The sequence below is a fragment of the Arachis duranensis genome, chromosome 8, assembly GCF_000817695.3.
Source record: "Arachis duranensis cultivar V14167 chromosome 8, aradu.V14167.gnm2.J7QH, whole genome shotgun sequence".
Classification (NCBI taxonomy): domain Eukaryota; kingdom Viridiplantae; phylum Streptophyta; class Magnoliopsida; order Fabales; family Fabaceae; genus Arachis; species Arachis duranensis.
Genome location: NC_029779.3, coordinates 23,111,466 through 23,126,177, shown reverse-complemented (window position 1 = coordinate 23,126,177; position 14,712 = coordinate 23,111,466). Strand labels below are relative to the sequence as shown.

At 38.6% G+C, this 14,712-nt stretch overlaps 2 protein-coding genes and 1 non-coding gene across 3 annotated transcripts in view; 1 reads left to right on the top strand and 2 right to left on the bottom strand.

Moving 5' to 3' along the window:
* The first annotated feature begins 2,684 nt into the window (after positions 1–2,684).
* LOC127741367 (small nucleolar RNA R71) lies at positions 2,685–2,788 on the top strand. The gene has a single exon (XR_008002319.1). It is a non-coding gene; the product is annotated as a small nucleolar RNA R71 (small nucleolar RNA).
* Positions 2,789–7,855: 5,067 nt separating this feature from the next.
* On the bottom strand, positions 7,856–9,738 carry LOC107461312 (uncharacterized). Its single transcript, XM_016079800.2, has 2 exons — positions 8,246–9,738; positions 7,856–8,135 (listed from the first exon to the last, which is right to left on the bottom strand). Exons 1-2 carry the CDS (start codon positions 9,736–9,738, stop codon positions 7,856–7,858), a joined length of 1,773 nt encoding a protein of 590 aa, XP_015935286.2.
* A 930-nt stretch (positions 9,739–10,668) lies between these two features.
* LOC107461311 (uncharacterized) overlaps positions 10,669–14,712 on the bottom strand; it is a 7,541-nt gene continuing 3,497 nt past the window's right edge. The window contains exon 2 of the mRNA XM_016079799.1: positions 10,669–11,036. Within this exon, the coding sequence (XP_015935285.1) occupies positions 10,669–11,036 (368 nt within the window). The remainder of the gene's footprint in view (positions 11,037–14,712) is intronic.

The window sequence follows — 14,712 nt, the reverse complement described above, 5'->3', positions numbered from 1 at the left end:
GGTCTAAACCTTGTCTGTGGTATTCTGAGTAGGATTTAGGGATTGAATGACTGTGACGAGCTTCAAACTCGCGATTGTGGGGCGTTAGTGACAGACGTAAAAGAATCACTGGATTCTATTCCGACATGATCGAGAACCGAAAGCTGGATAGCCGTGCCGTGATAGGGTGCGTTGAACATTTCCACTGAGGGGATGGGAGGTAGCCACTGACAATGGTGAAACCCTTGCATACAGCTTGCCATGGAAAGGAGTAAGAAGGATTGGATGAAGACAGTAGGAAAGCAGAGAGATGGAAGGGACCAAGCATCTTCATACGCTTATCTGAAATTCCCACCAATGAATTACATAAGTATCTCTATCTTTATCTTTATGTTTTATTCATCGTTCATAACCACTTGAGTTTGCCTGACTAAGATTTACAAGGTGACCATAGCTTGCTTCATACCAACAATCTCTGTGGGATCGACCCTTACTCGCATAAGGTTTATTACTTGGACGACCCAGTACACTTGCTGGTTAGTTGTGCGAAGTTGTGTTTATGCCATGGTATTGAACACCAAGTTTTTGGGTTCATCACCGGGGATTAATTGAGTTGTGAAAAGTGTAGTGATCACAATTTCGTCCACCAAGTTTTTGGGTTCATCACCGGGGATTATTTGAGTTGTGAAAAGTATTGATCACAATTTCGTGCACCAGTTATTTTGGGGTTTTGATGTGAAGCATGAAAGATAAATGGCAAGGAAGTAAACTAAGGCCTAAAAAAGGTCTTGGCAAGGGTTGTGGTCAAGGATCTCTATCCTAATCACTAACCACAATATGAAAATTGGCAAGGATTAATCTCATTAAATCATCCTCTAACTAGTAGTAAAGGAAAGTCAAATGAGCTATATCAATCTTAGTCCATAAGTCCTAACTCTCCACTAATTCAATTAGTGAGAGCTAGAGTAAATGGCTCCCAATCATCAATTACTTGGACATTAGTAACTCAAGAGCTCCTAAGTTACCTTTCCAAGCCAAGAGTATAAAATTCTACTCTAAAATCCAACCAAGCATTTCATCAAACACTTGGAAGGCATAAAAGGAAAGCAGAAAAGGAAAGCATAGTAAATCAACAACAAGAACAAAATCTAACAACAATCAAATGTAAAGAATTAACAACAAAAATTAAAGGAAACAAGATCTACATGAATTACCTCTTATTGAATTGAAAGAAAATGGAAGGAACAATAGTAGATCTACAACAAAGTATAAGAACAACATAAAGGAAATTACAACAAAAGAATGGAAGAATGGTGAATCTAACAACAAGGAATTAAGAAGACAGAAGTAGAAGAAGGTGAATTAAAATCTAGATCTAAGAACTAAACCTAATCCTAATCTTAATCCTAGAGAGAAGTGAGAGCTTCTCTCTCTAGAAACTACTTCTAAAACTAAACTATGACTAATGATCAAAAGTATGTTGATTCCTCTTCAATCCTTGGCTTAAATAGCATCAGAAATGAGTTGTATTGGGCCCACAAGGCTTCTAAAATCGTTGGCCACGTGTTGCATTAAGTGGGTCATGTGCCACCATCGGTGCATCCGCGTACCGTGCGCGTGCGCGCCCCTATGCGCGATGCAACTATGGCAAATCTTATATCATTTTGAAGCTCCGTATGTCAGCTTTCCAACCCAACTAGAACCGCATCAATTGGACCTCTGTAGCTAAAGTTATGGTCAATTAAGTGCGAAGAGGTCAGGCTTGACAGCTTTTTGGTTCCATCATTTCTTCATGAGTTCTCCAACTTTACATGCTTTTTCTTCATTCCCTTGATCCAATCTTTGCCTCCTAAATCTGAAATCACTTAACAAACATATCAAGGCATCTAATGGAATCAAGGTAAATTATATTTAGCTATTTTAAGATCTAAAAAGCATGTTTTCACTCTTGAGCACAATTAAAGGAGAATATACAAAACCACGCTATTTCATTGAATAAATGTGGGTAAAAGGTGATAAAATTCCCAAAAATCAATACAAGATAAACCCTACAAATGGGGTTTATCAAGGACCTTGTTTCACCTATAAAGCTTAAAGTGGCCTTAGACAAATCAGAGACTATATTTGCTAAGTTAGAGGTGCTCTGCTCAGAATTCTTTGTCTGTTGCTGAGAAGATAATGGAAAAGGCTTGCTATTGCTAAACCTGCTTCCTCCACCATTATTAAAGCCTTGTTGAGGATTTTGTTGATCCTTCCATGAGAAATTTGGATGATTTCTCCATGAGAGGTTATAGGTGTTGCCAAAGGATTCCCCCATGTAATTTACCTCTGCCATTGCAGGGTTTTTAGGATCATAAGCATCTTCTTCAGAAAATGCCTCTTTAGTGCTGTTGGATGCATTTTGCCATCCATTCAGACTTTGAGAAATCATGTTGACTTGCTGAGTTAACATTTTGTTCTGAGCCAATATGGCATTCAGAGCATTAATTTCAAGAACTCCCTTTCTCTGAGGCATCCCATTATTCACGGAATTCCTCTCCGAAGTGTACATGAATTGGTTATTTGCAACCATTTCAATAAGTTCCTGAGCTTCTGCAGGCATTTTCTTTAGGTGAATGGATCCACCTGCAGAATGATCCAGTGACATCTTAGAGAACTCAGACAGACCATAATAGAATATATCTATTATGGTCCATTATGAAAACATGTTAGAAGGACACTTTTTGGTCATCTGCTTGTATCTTTCCCAAGCTTCATAGAGGGATTCACCATCTTTTTGCTTGAAGGTCTGAACATCCACTCTAAGCTTGCTTAGCTTTTGAGGAGGAAAGAATTTAACCAAGAAGGCCGTGACCAGCTTATCCCAAGAGTCTAGGCTATCCTTAGGTTGTGAGTCCAACCATGTTCTAGCTCTATCTCTTACAGCAAAAGGGAAAAGCATGAGCCTGTAGACTTCAGGATCTACTCCATTAGTCTTAACAGTCTTACAGATCTGCAAGAACTCAGTTAAAAACTGGTAGGGATCTTCTGATGAAAGTCCATGAAACTTGCAGTTTTGTTGCATCAGAGCAACTAGTTGAGGTTTCAACTCAAAATTGTTTGCTCCAATGGCAGGAATTGAGATGCTTCTTCCATCAAACTTGGAAGTAGGTGTAGTATAATCACCAAGCATCCTCCTTGCATTATTGTTGTTGGGTTCGGCTGCCATATCCTTTTCTTGTTCGAAAATTTCAGTAAGGTTGTCTCTGGATTGTTGTAATTTAGCTTCTCTTAGTTTCCTCTTCAGACTCCTTTCAAGTTCAGGATCAGCTTCAACAAGAATGCCTTTTTCCTTGTTCCTGCTCATATGAGAAAGAAGAGAACAGAAAAGGAAGAGGAATCCTCTATGTCACAGTATAGAGATTCCTTTATGTTAGTAGAAGAAGAAAGCAATAGAAGAAGGAGAAGAGTTAAGAATCCAAACACAAGGGTGAAGATAGGTTCAGATTCGTGAGATGAAGAGAAGTGTTAGTAAATAAATAAATAAATAGAAGAAGATGAGAGGGGGAGAATTTCGAAAATAAATTTTGAAAAAGAGTTAGTGATTTTCAAAAATTACAGGGAAATAAAATTAAAATTAAAATTTAAAACAATTAATTAATTAAAAAAAGAATTTTAAAAAGGAAGGAGAAATTTTCGAAAATTAGAGAGGAAAAAGTAGTTAGGTAGTTTTGAAAAAGATAAGAAACAAACAAAAAGTCAATTAGTTAGTTGAAAAAGATTTGAAAATCAATTTTAAAAAGATAAGAAGATAAGATGTTAGAAGGGATATTTTGAAATCAAATTTTTGAAAGAGATATGATTTAAAAAGATATGATAAAAAGATATGATTAAAAAGATATGGTTGAAAAAGATTTAATTTTTAAAATTAAAATTAATTACTTGACTAACAAGAAACTAAAAGATATGATTCTAGAATTTAAAGATTGAACCTTTCTTAACAATAAAGTAACAAACTTCAAATTTTTGAATCAATCACATTACTTGTTAGTTAAGTTTCGAAAATTTGAAATAAAATAAGAAAAAGATTTTGAAAAATAGTTTTAAATTTTCGAAAATCATAAGATAAGTAAAAGAGATTTGATTTTTGAAAAAGATTTTGAAAAGATAAGATTTTTAAAATTGAAAATTTGACTTGACTTATAAGAACTAACTAATTTTAAAATTTTTTGACTAAGTCAAATCAAATTTTCGAAATTTTGAGAGAAAAAAGGAAAAGATATATTTTTTTATTTTTTTGAATTTTTAATGATGAGAGAGAAAAACACAAATATGACCCAAAATATGAAAATTTTAGATCAAACACATAATGCATGCAAGAACACTATGAATGTCAAGATGAACACCAAGAACACTTTGAAGATCAAGATGAACATCAAGACTTATTTTTGAAAAATTTTCAAGAAAAGAAAACATGAAAGACACCAAACTTAGAAATCTTTAATGCTTGGACCCTAACAAACGAAAAATGCATATGAAAAACAAGAAAAGACACAAAACAAGAAAATTCAAAGATCAAACAAGAAGACTTACTAAGAACAACTTGAAGATCATGAAGAACATATGCATGAATTTTTGAAAAATGCATAAATTTTAAAAACATGTAATTGACACCAAACTTAAAATTGACTCCAGACTCAAACAAGAAACATAAAATATTTTTGATTTTTATGATTTTATAATTTTTTTGGATTTTTGTATATTTTTTTCGAAAACATATAGGAAAAATAAAATAAGAAATTCAAAATTTTTAATAAGAATTCCAGGAATCTTTCAATGTTAGTCTAAACCCCCGGTCCAGAAATTGGACATGGCTTAATAGCCAGCCAAGCTTTATCATACATTGTTCAAGCATGTGAAGAGGAAGCCTCAGTTCAAAAGAATTTAGACATGGCTTTACAGCCAACCAGGCTACAACATGCTTCATGAAACACTAGAATTCATTCTTAAAAATTTAGAATAATTTTTTCGAAAACAGAACAAAAATTTTTTTGAAAGATTTTTGAAAATTTTTTGAAAGTAAAACAAAAAGAAAATTACCTAATCTGAGCAACAAGATGAACCATCAGTTGTCCAAACTCAAACAACCCCCGGCAACGGCGCCAAAAACTTGGTGCACGAAATTGTGATCTCTAATAATGGCATTCAACTTGGTATGCGCGTTTATAACTCAGCACTTTCTTCACAACCTTGCACAACTAACCAGCAAGTGCACTGGGTCGTCCAAGTAATAAACCTTACGCGAGTAAGGGTCGATCCCACGGAGATTGTTGGTATGAAGCAAGCTATGGTCATCTTGAAATTCTCAATTAGGCGGATAATATATGATTATGGAGTTTTTGAATAATAATAAAAAATAAATAGAAAATAAAGATAAAAATACTTATGTAAATCATTGATGGGAATTTCAGATAGGCGTATGAAGACGCTGTGTTCCTTCTGAATCTGCTTTCCTACTATCTTCATCCAATCTTTCTTACTCCTTTCCATGGCAAGCTGTATGTAGGGCATCACTGTTGTCAATGGCTACATCCCATCCTCTCAGTGAAAAAGGTCCAAATGCTCTGTCACAGCACGACTAATCATCTGTCGGTTCTCGATCATGCCGGAATAGAATCCATTGATTCTTTTGTGTTTGTCATCACGCCCAACAATCGCAAGTTTGAAGCTCGTCAAAGTCATTCAATCCCTGAATCCTACTCGGAATACCACAGACAAGGTTTAGACTTTTCGGACTCTCATGAATGCCGCCATCAATTCTAGCTTATACCACGAAGATTCTGATTAAGGAATCTAAGAGATATGCATTCGTTCTGAGGTAGAACGGAAGTGGTTGTTAGTCACGCGTTCATAGGTGAGAATGATGATGAGTGTCACGGATTCACACATTCGTCATGGTGAAGTGCAACGCATATCTTAGAGCAGGAATAAACTGAATTGAATAGAAAATAGTAGTAATTGCATTAAAACTCGAGGTACAGCAGAGCTCTACACCCTTAATCTATGGTGTGTAGAAACTCCACCGTTGAAAATACATAAGTGATGGTCCAGACATGGCCGAATGGCCAGCCCCCAAAATGTGATATAAATTCAAAAATAGGGAGAAGGACCTGGTCTAAGGATTAGGCGTCCAAAGATGTGGTCAAAGACCGAATGGTCAAAAGACGTCTAATACAGTAGTAAAATGTCCTATTTATACTAGACTAGCTACTAGGGTTTACAGAAGTAAGTAATTGATGCAGAAATCCACTTTCGGGGCCCACTTGGTGTGTGCTTGGGCTGAGCTTGAGCTTTACATGTGCAGAGGCTTCTTTTGGAGTTGAACGCCAAGTTGTAACGTGTTTTTGGCGTTCAACTCTGGTTCGTGACGTGTTTTTGGTGTTTGACTCCAGAATGCAGCATGAAACTGGCGTTGAGCGCCAGTTTATATCGTTTAATCTCAAATAAAGTATGGACTATTATATATTGCTGGAAAGCTCCGGATGTCTAATTTCTAACGCTGTTAAGAGCGCGCCATTTGGAATTCTGTAGCTCCAGAAAATCTATTTCGAGTGAAGGGAGGTCAGGATCCAACAACATCAGCAGTCCTTTGTTAGCCTTTTATCAGAGTTTTGCTCAGGTCCCTCAATTTCAGCCAAAAAATACCTGAAATCACAAAAAAATACACAAACTCATAGTAAAGTCCAGGAATGTGAATTTAGCATAAAAACTAATGAAAACATCCCTAAAAGTAGCTAGATCCTACTAAAAACTACCTAAAAACAATGCCAAAAAACGTATAAATTATCCGCTCATCACTTTCACACTAGCAAAACTAGGAGTCAATGCCTCTAATGTGACACCACTATTTTGAGTTTTATGTCTCACATCACGGTGCCTTGTATGGAACCTATACCCATTGATAATATAACCTGAAAATCTTTTTACAACTCTATTTGGACCCCTAGCCAACCCTTTTGCCCAACCAGGCACATTCTTTTTCATGGCACGAATTTTAAACCATTGTGAAAATTATTGACTACGGTCCTTGGCTTTCTCCCACTTTGTTCTTCGTGGATTGTTATCATTAACTGCCTCCTCATGCTCTCTGAAGAGATTAAATATTCATAGTCTTAGTTGTTAGTAAGGTTAAATATGATGATTGAGATCTAACAAATGATAATGAATCGAACAAAATACCTCATGTAGACTTCGATCTTATCACAATTGTTTAGGATGTATGCATGACCTTGTATTTCTGATTTTTCATCTAAAATAAATAAATCTCCTATTCTTCCACCAAGAGGACATCCTTTGCTTGGAAACAAACTAGGAGTTCGCACCTCATCTGAAACACACTCATCGTTGTTCCGAGGGATTCTATTAAATCTTGTCTGAACATCTTCATGCAAATATCTTGAGCAAAAATTGATACACTCATTCGCCAAATATCCTTCGGCAATAGATCCTTTTAGACGACTTCTATTACGAACATATGATTTTAGTGTGCACATATACCGTTCAACAGGGTACATCCAACGATATTGAACTGGACCACCTAACCTCACCTCATTTGCCAAATGAATAGGCAAGTGCACCATTATGTCAAAAAAGCTAGGGGGAAAATCCTCTCCAATTGGCATAATGTCTCAACAATCTCTGCTTCTAAGTTAACTACCTCATCTAGGCTAATTATTTTCTGACATATTCGGCGAAAAAATGAACATAATCAAACTAGAGCGATGGCAACATGGTCAGGAAGTATGCTCTTGATTGGTACTTACAACAAGTAATGCAACATGAAATGAGCATCATGGGTCTTGTAACCAGAAATCTTCTTTTTTGCTTCATGCACACATCAAGCAATATTGGAAGTGCTACCGTCTGGTAATTTTGCCGCTTTCAACACACTACAAAAGATTATTTTCTCTGCTGGAGTCATTGAAAAGCATGCCTTTGCTAACTTAGTTTTTTTCCCATCTTTTGTATCTTTTGGTTGAAGGTTTTTCCTAATAGCCATGTTTTTAAGGTCAAAATGAGCAGCTGCATGATCTTTTGTCTTTCCGGGAATATCTAAAAGAGTTCTAATTATGCTATCAACTATATTCTTCTCTATGTGCATGACATCAAGGTTGTATCTAAACATGTTGGACTTCCAATATGGTAAATAAAAAAAGATTGACCATTTTTTCCAATTTGATATGCCATTATTTGATCTCTTTTGCTTCTTCCCAAAAGAATTATCTACCTCTTGCAATATATTAAACCTTCTAACAACTGTAGTGGAGACCTGAGTTCAGTTTTTCCATTGAAAGATCTTTTGTTATGCCTCCATGGATGATTCATGGGTAAAAACCTTCGGTGATCCATATAAACAGTCTTGTGACTATGTTTCAGATAGATAGAAGAAGTCTCATCATTACAACATGGACAAGCTAATTTTCCCTTTATACTCCACCCAGATAATATAGCATACGCCGGGAACTCATTAATTGTCCACAAAAGGCATGCTCTTATGTTGAATGTTTTGTTTTCTTTTGAATAATATGTTTCGACACCTGACTCCCATAATTCTTTTAATTCTTCAATCAACGGTTGAAGATAGACATCAATGTCATTTCCCAGTGATTGTGGTCCAGGAATGAGTAAAGATAGCATAAAATAATTAGGCTTCATGCTCATCCAAGGGGATAGATTATACACCATCAGAACAACAGGCCATGTACTGTGTGTACTGCTCAAAGTTCGGAATGGATTGAATCCGTCGCTTGCTAACCCAAGTCTCACATTACGAGGCTCCTTTGCAAAATCTTCATGTCGATTGTCAAATGCTTTCCAAGATTCACCATCGGTAGGATGCCTTAAGGACCTGTCTTTAACACGCTCATTGTGATGCCAAGACATAGCTTCGACAGTTCTTGTGCACATAAAAAGTCGTTGAAGTCTGGGAATCAAAGGGAAATGCTTTAAAGTTTTTGCAGCAACTTTGCGAGGCTTTCTAGATGAGGTAACATCATCATCTTCTTCATGATTCTCAATATAACGGGATGTTCCACAGACATGACAAGATGAGTCATTCTTATTCCCGTTCTGATACAACATGCAGTCATTGCGACATGCATCGATCTTTTGGTAGTCATGACCCAAGTTCTTCACCATATTCTTGGTTTTATCAACAGAAATAGGAATATTCAAATATGGCATTGCTTCTTTCAATAATTCCAAGAGAGAAGTAAATGACGCATTACTCCAACCATGCAAGCATTTTAACAAGAAAAGACGAAGGGTAAAGGATAATCTTGTGAATCCTTTATACCCGGGGTATAGTTCTTGGCTTGCCTCGTCTACCAATTTATAGAATTCCTTTGCACATTCGTTAGGCCCCATGTTTTGTCCGTCAACTTGTGTATTATCTCGAAATCTATCACGTAACAACTCATCAATATTATCATTGCAGTTATATGCCCCGCCTATGTCACTGTCAATATCCATAGCAAAAAGTGATTCCCCATGATTAAACCACCGCCTATAACCTTTTACAAAACCGTGGCATATTAGATGATCATATACGTCATCTCTCTTTAACCAAAGTTTATTACAACACTTTGCACATGGACATTGAAGTTCTTCCCCTTGAAGAACTCCCTTTGATGAGAAAGCAAAGTGTAAAAATCTTTCTACACCAACTTGATATTCTTTCTCATGACGTGGTGTATCCATCCAGTCTTTCGACATATCCATCGAAAACCTATATATTTCATGTAGATAGCTAAGTTTCTAAATTGAAGTCCTAACTATTAGTCTCACTAACTGCAAATCTAACTTCCTAATTAACTAAGAGACAAAATTGTTCAAGCCTCCAAAATACTTTGAAGGCATTAGACATAAAATAACAGAGAAAATTGAATTTTAGCAATGCTTAAAGAAGGGCCTAAAGTGATGAGTGCCTCAGGAAAGCACTTAGTTGCACGCATAACATCAATAACAAATTAATAGATGTATTTAAATTTTCATAAATCAACCTTAATTACTGTCCTAATCCATTCCACAACAGCAGCAAAGTGGTAGCACAACAGAAACAGATTTAGAGAGGTAGCAGCTGTAGCGAACAGTGATTCAGCAGCGGCAGAGTATTATATTACCACAGGAGTAGCAGAACATGTTTCTGACATGGTGGACACGTCTTAACGTACTCGGTGGCTTCTTTTTGTAAAGTCGGCCAAAAAAATCTGGCTCAGAATACTTTTTTGGCAAGGGCTCGTGCTCCGAGATGGTTCCCACAGGTGCCACTGTGTATCTCTTCCAAGACCTCTTTTGTGTTAGAGGTCGGTACACATTTTAGTAGAGGTGTCGAAATTCTTCTCTTGTATAGAATGTCGTTTATGATGGTGTAATACTGTGCCTCCCGCTTTAACCTCTTTGCCTCCTTCTTATCTGTAGGGAGTATCTCTGATTTGAGGTAGTTGATTATGGGAGTCATCCATCCTTGATCTTGGCCTGTATGGCTAAGATATTTTCTTCTTCTGAGATTAATGGGTTCTGCAGTACTTCCTGGATGAGGCTCCTATTATTGCCCCCTGGTTTGGAGCTGGCTAATTTTGAGAGTGCGTCAGCTCGAGCATTCTGTTCCCGGGGTATATGTTGGTTCTCATATTCTTGGAATTGCCCGAGTTATTCCCTGGTTTTGTACAGGTACTTTTTCATAGCAGGATCTTTGGCTTGGTAGGTCCCTGTTATTTGCGAGGTGATAACCTGTGAGTCACTAAAGATGACAAGTTTTTGGGCTCTGACTTCTTTAGCCAGCTTCAAACCAGCCAATAGCGCCTCATACTCAGCCTGGTAATTGGAAGCAGAGAACTCAAACTTTAGTGAGAGTTCGATTTGGGTTCCCTGATTACTTTCTATTATCACGCCTACTCTGCTCCCGATTTTATTTGAAGAGCCGTCCACGTAAAGATTCCACATTGAAGGGATTTCCGGGGTGTTAGTGTACTCTGCAATGAAGTCGGCTAGATACTGTGATTTGATCGCTGTCCAAGCTTCATATTGGAGGTCAAATTCGGATAACTCGACTGCCCACTGTAGGATTCTCCCCACTAAATCTATTTTCTGCAGAATGCCTTTTATGGGCTGGTTGGTCCGAACCTTGATAGTGTGAGCCTGGAAGTATGGACGAAGTCATCGAGAGGTTAATATGAGAGCATAGGCGAACTTCTCTATCTTTTGATAGTTCAGTTCGGACCCTTGTAGCGCTTTGCTGATGAAGTATATAGGTTGCTGTCCACTTTTGTCCTCTCTGACTAGTGCCGAAGCTACTGCCTGGCTTCCTACTGCTAGGCATAATATGAGTGCTTCTCCTTCCCGAGGTCGGGTAAGAATGGGTAGTTGTCCCATGAATCTTTTGAAATCCTAGAAAGCTAGCTCGCACTCTGATGTACATTCGAACTTCTTTCCCTTCCTTAGCGTAGCGTAGAAGAGGAGAGATCTTATGGCTGATCCGACTAGAAATCTGGACAAGGCTGCCAGTCGCCCGTTGAGTTGTTGCACTTCTTTGACACAGGTCGGGCTTTTCATGTCGAGTATGGCCTGGCACTTGTCTGGGTTTGCTTCGATTCCTCTTTGTGTGAGCATGAATCTAAAAAATTTGCCAGCTTCTACTGCGAAGGTGCATTTTGCAGGGTTAAGTCGCATGCCATGCTTTCTTATAGTATTGAACACTTGGGCGAGGTCGGACAGTAATGATTCCTCACTTTGTGTTTTTACTAACATATTATCCACGTATACCTCTATTAGTTTTCCAATGTGATCTACGAAGACTTTGTTCATTAACCTTTGGTAGGTGGCTCCTGCGTTTTTGAGTCCGAATGGCATGACGACATAGCAGTAGTTTGCTTTGGGTGTTAAGAATGAGGTTTTTTCTTGATCAGGTGGGTACATCGAGATTTGATTGTATCTTGAATAAGCATCCATAAATGAGAGGTACTTGTATCCGGAGGAGGTGTCCACTAGAGTGTCGATGCTTGGGAGTGGATAAGGATCTTTTGGGCAAGCCTTGTTGAGGTCGGTGTAATCAGTGCACATCCGCCATTTCCCATTTGACTTTTTCACCAAGATGACATTGGCTAGCCATAGTGGGTACTTGACTTCTCTAATGAATCCTGCCTCTAGTAGAGCTTGTACCTGTTCTTCCCTAGCTTGGGATCTTTTTGGTCCGAGCTTTCTACGCCTCTGCTGTACTGGCTGAGATCCTAGATATACTGCCAGCTTGTGGCACATTAGCTTGGGGTCTATGCCCGGCATGTCTGCGGCCTTCCGTTTGAAGAGGTCGTCATTATCTTTTAAGAACTGTGTAAGGGGCTTTTTAACTTCTCCCTTTAGGATTGCACCGATATTGGTCGTTTTATCTGGGACATCTCCAATCTGGACTTTTTCTATCTCGCCTTCAGGTTGTGGACGGAGTTCTTCCCGACCTCGAATTCCTCCGAGTTCGATGGTGTGGATTTTTTCTCATTTGCCTCTAAGGTTCAGACTTTCGTTAGTAATGGCGGCGTGCTATTTTCTGGTCTCTTTTTATCGTAGCGATCCCTTCTGTAGTTGGGAAATTCATGCATAGATGTGGAGTCGAGACTACTGCCCCGAGCTGATTTAGTGTTGTCGACCTATTAAGGCATTGTAGGTTGAGCTCACGTCGACCACAATGTAGTCTATGTTGAGTGTTCTTTGATGTGTGGAAAACGATCCAACACATAACTCACCGGCAAGTGTACCGGGTCGCATCAAGTAATAATAACTCACATGAGTGAGGTCGATCCCACAGGGATTGAAGGATTGAGCAATTTTAGTTTAGTGGGTGATTTAGTCAAGCGAATCAAGTTTTGGTTGAGTGATTTGTGTTTAACAGAAATTAAATGACAGTAAATGTAAATGGGGAAGGGGAAAGTGCAGTAAATTGAAGAACAGAATTGTAAAATTGCAGAATCTTAAAGAGCAAGAAAGTAAATGACTGAAACTTAAAGTGCAAGAAACTTAAATTGCAGAAACTTAAATGGCAAGGAAGATAAATTGCTAGAAAGTAAAAGGGAATTGAGGAATGGGATTGTAAGATCTAAACAAAGAAGATGTAAATTGCAGTAAATGGTTGAGCAGAAAGTAAATCAGAAACAAGTAGCATTCAAACAGAATTTAAATAAAATGTAGCAGAGGTTCACAAAAGAACCAAAAGTGAAATTGTGATCTCAGGATTCCAAGGGCTTAGGTAGCAGATCCTAAAACCCAATTTCCTTCCCAGATCTAGATCCACTAAGCAATTGACAGAAAATTAAAGAAGAAGCAATTGAATAACAGAATTTGGATTGAATTATGCAGAAAATTAAAGGCAAAGAGCTTGAATGGGAATTGGGACAGAATTTCCCCAATTTCACACACCCAATACTCAGAAAACAGAAGAGTAGAATTGCCCAAGAGAAGTGAGGAAGGAGACTCTCCTTTGATCCTCTTAGTTCTCGGTCAAATTCTCTCAAGAAAGTATTCAAAAGCTCTCAAAATAAAAGTAAGAATTCAAAGCTCAAAGTAAAGGTAGCTAAAGGTGAGTAAAAATCCAAAAGTCCTAATTACATCAAACTAAGTCCTATTTATACACTTTCTATTCTTGGATTTTGGGATTTGGATGGGCTTTTGGATTGGTGAAGAAATGAGTTCAAATTAATTTTTAATTTGAATTTTGGCCCAAAATCCACTCCCAGGAGGCTACCCTGCCCTTGTGGAGGGCAGGGCAGAAAATTGATGCTTGGTGCTTGGAGTTGGTGCGGCCATGATGCGTTTTGGTGCTGCGTGGTGCGCGTCTGGCATGAGGTTGGTGCGCCAGAGGCTGCCCTGCCCGCGCCAAGGGCAGGGCGTGAAGGTTGGTGCGCCAGAATGAGGAACGCGCACGTGCGCGCGATGCACGTTGGTGCGTGGGACGCTGCCCTGCCCACCCAAGGGCAGGGCAGGAAAGCTTTGGTGCGCCAGGGGGCGTTTGGTGCGCCAAGTCCATGCACCATTTCAAATGCTGCCCTGCCCGCGCCAAGGGCAGGGCAAGGTTCCCAATCTTCATGACCCGTGTTCGAACCTGGTGGCTTGCAAACACGCTACTTTTTCTTTTGATTTCTTGGCACGCTAGTGGGTCTTAGAGCTTGGCTTCCTCATGGTTCATTGTTCGAACCTTGTGGCTTGCATAGTTGACATTTTTACCTTGATTTTCTTCCTCATGGAGCCCGATCCTGCTCTCCACAAGGGCAGGGCAGAGTTTGCTTCTCTTGGCTCCAAGGCACCATTTTGTGCTCTGCCCTTGGAGTGGGCAGGGCAGAGTTGCCTATGCTTGCTTGGTCACCTAATGCTGCCCTCCTAGAGGGCATTCTGCCCTTGTGGAGGGCAAGGTTGCTTCCACTATGAGTTGCGGCACGCTTCTCCCTTCTTTGGCCACGCTTTCCTTTTCTTGTGTCACGCTTCTTAGGCCACGCTTTTCATTTTCTTTTCTTTTCTTCACCTATAATAAACCAAACAACCACTCAAAGTATCACTAAATTCAAGAGGCTTATAAATCAATTAAAATGCAATTAAAATTAGCTTAAACCTCATGATTTAACATTTATTTCATGGTGGTTGCTTGATTTAAAGAAGTTATGTATTTTTACTCCAAATCACTTACTTAGGATGCAAGAAAGTGCATAAATGCTA

Excerpts from the sequence above, each read along its gene's own strand:
- LOC107461312 (XM_016079800.2), bottom strand. The coding sequence starts at position 9,738 with ATGGATATGTCGAAAGACTGGATGGATACACCACGTCATGAGAAAGAA. Across the intron at positions 8,136-8,245 it reads GGTTTAATATATTGCAAGAG|ATACAACCTTGATGTCATGC; the intron begins GTAGATAATTCT and ends CAACATGTTTAG.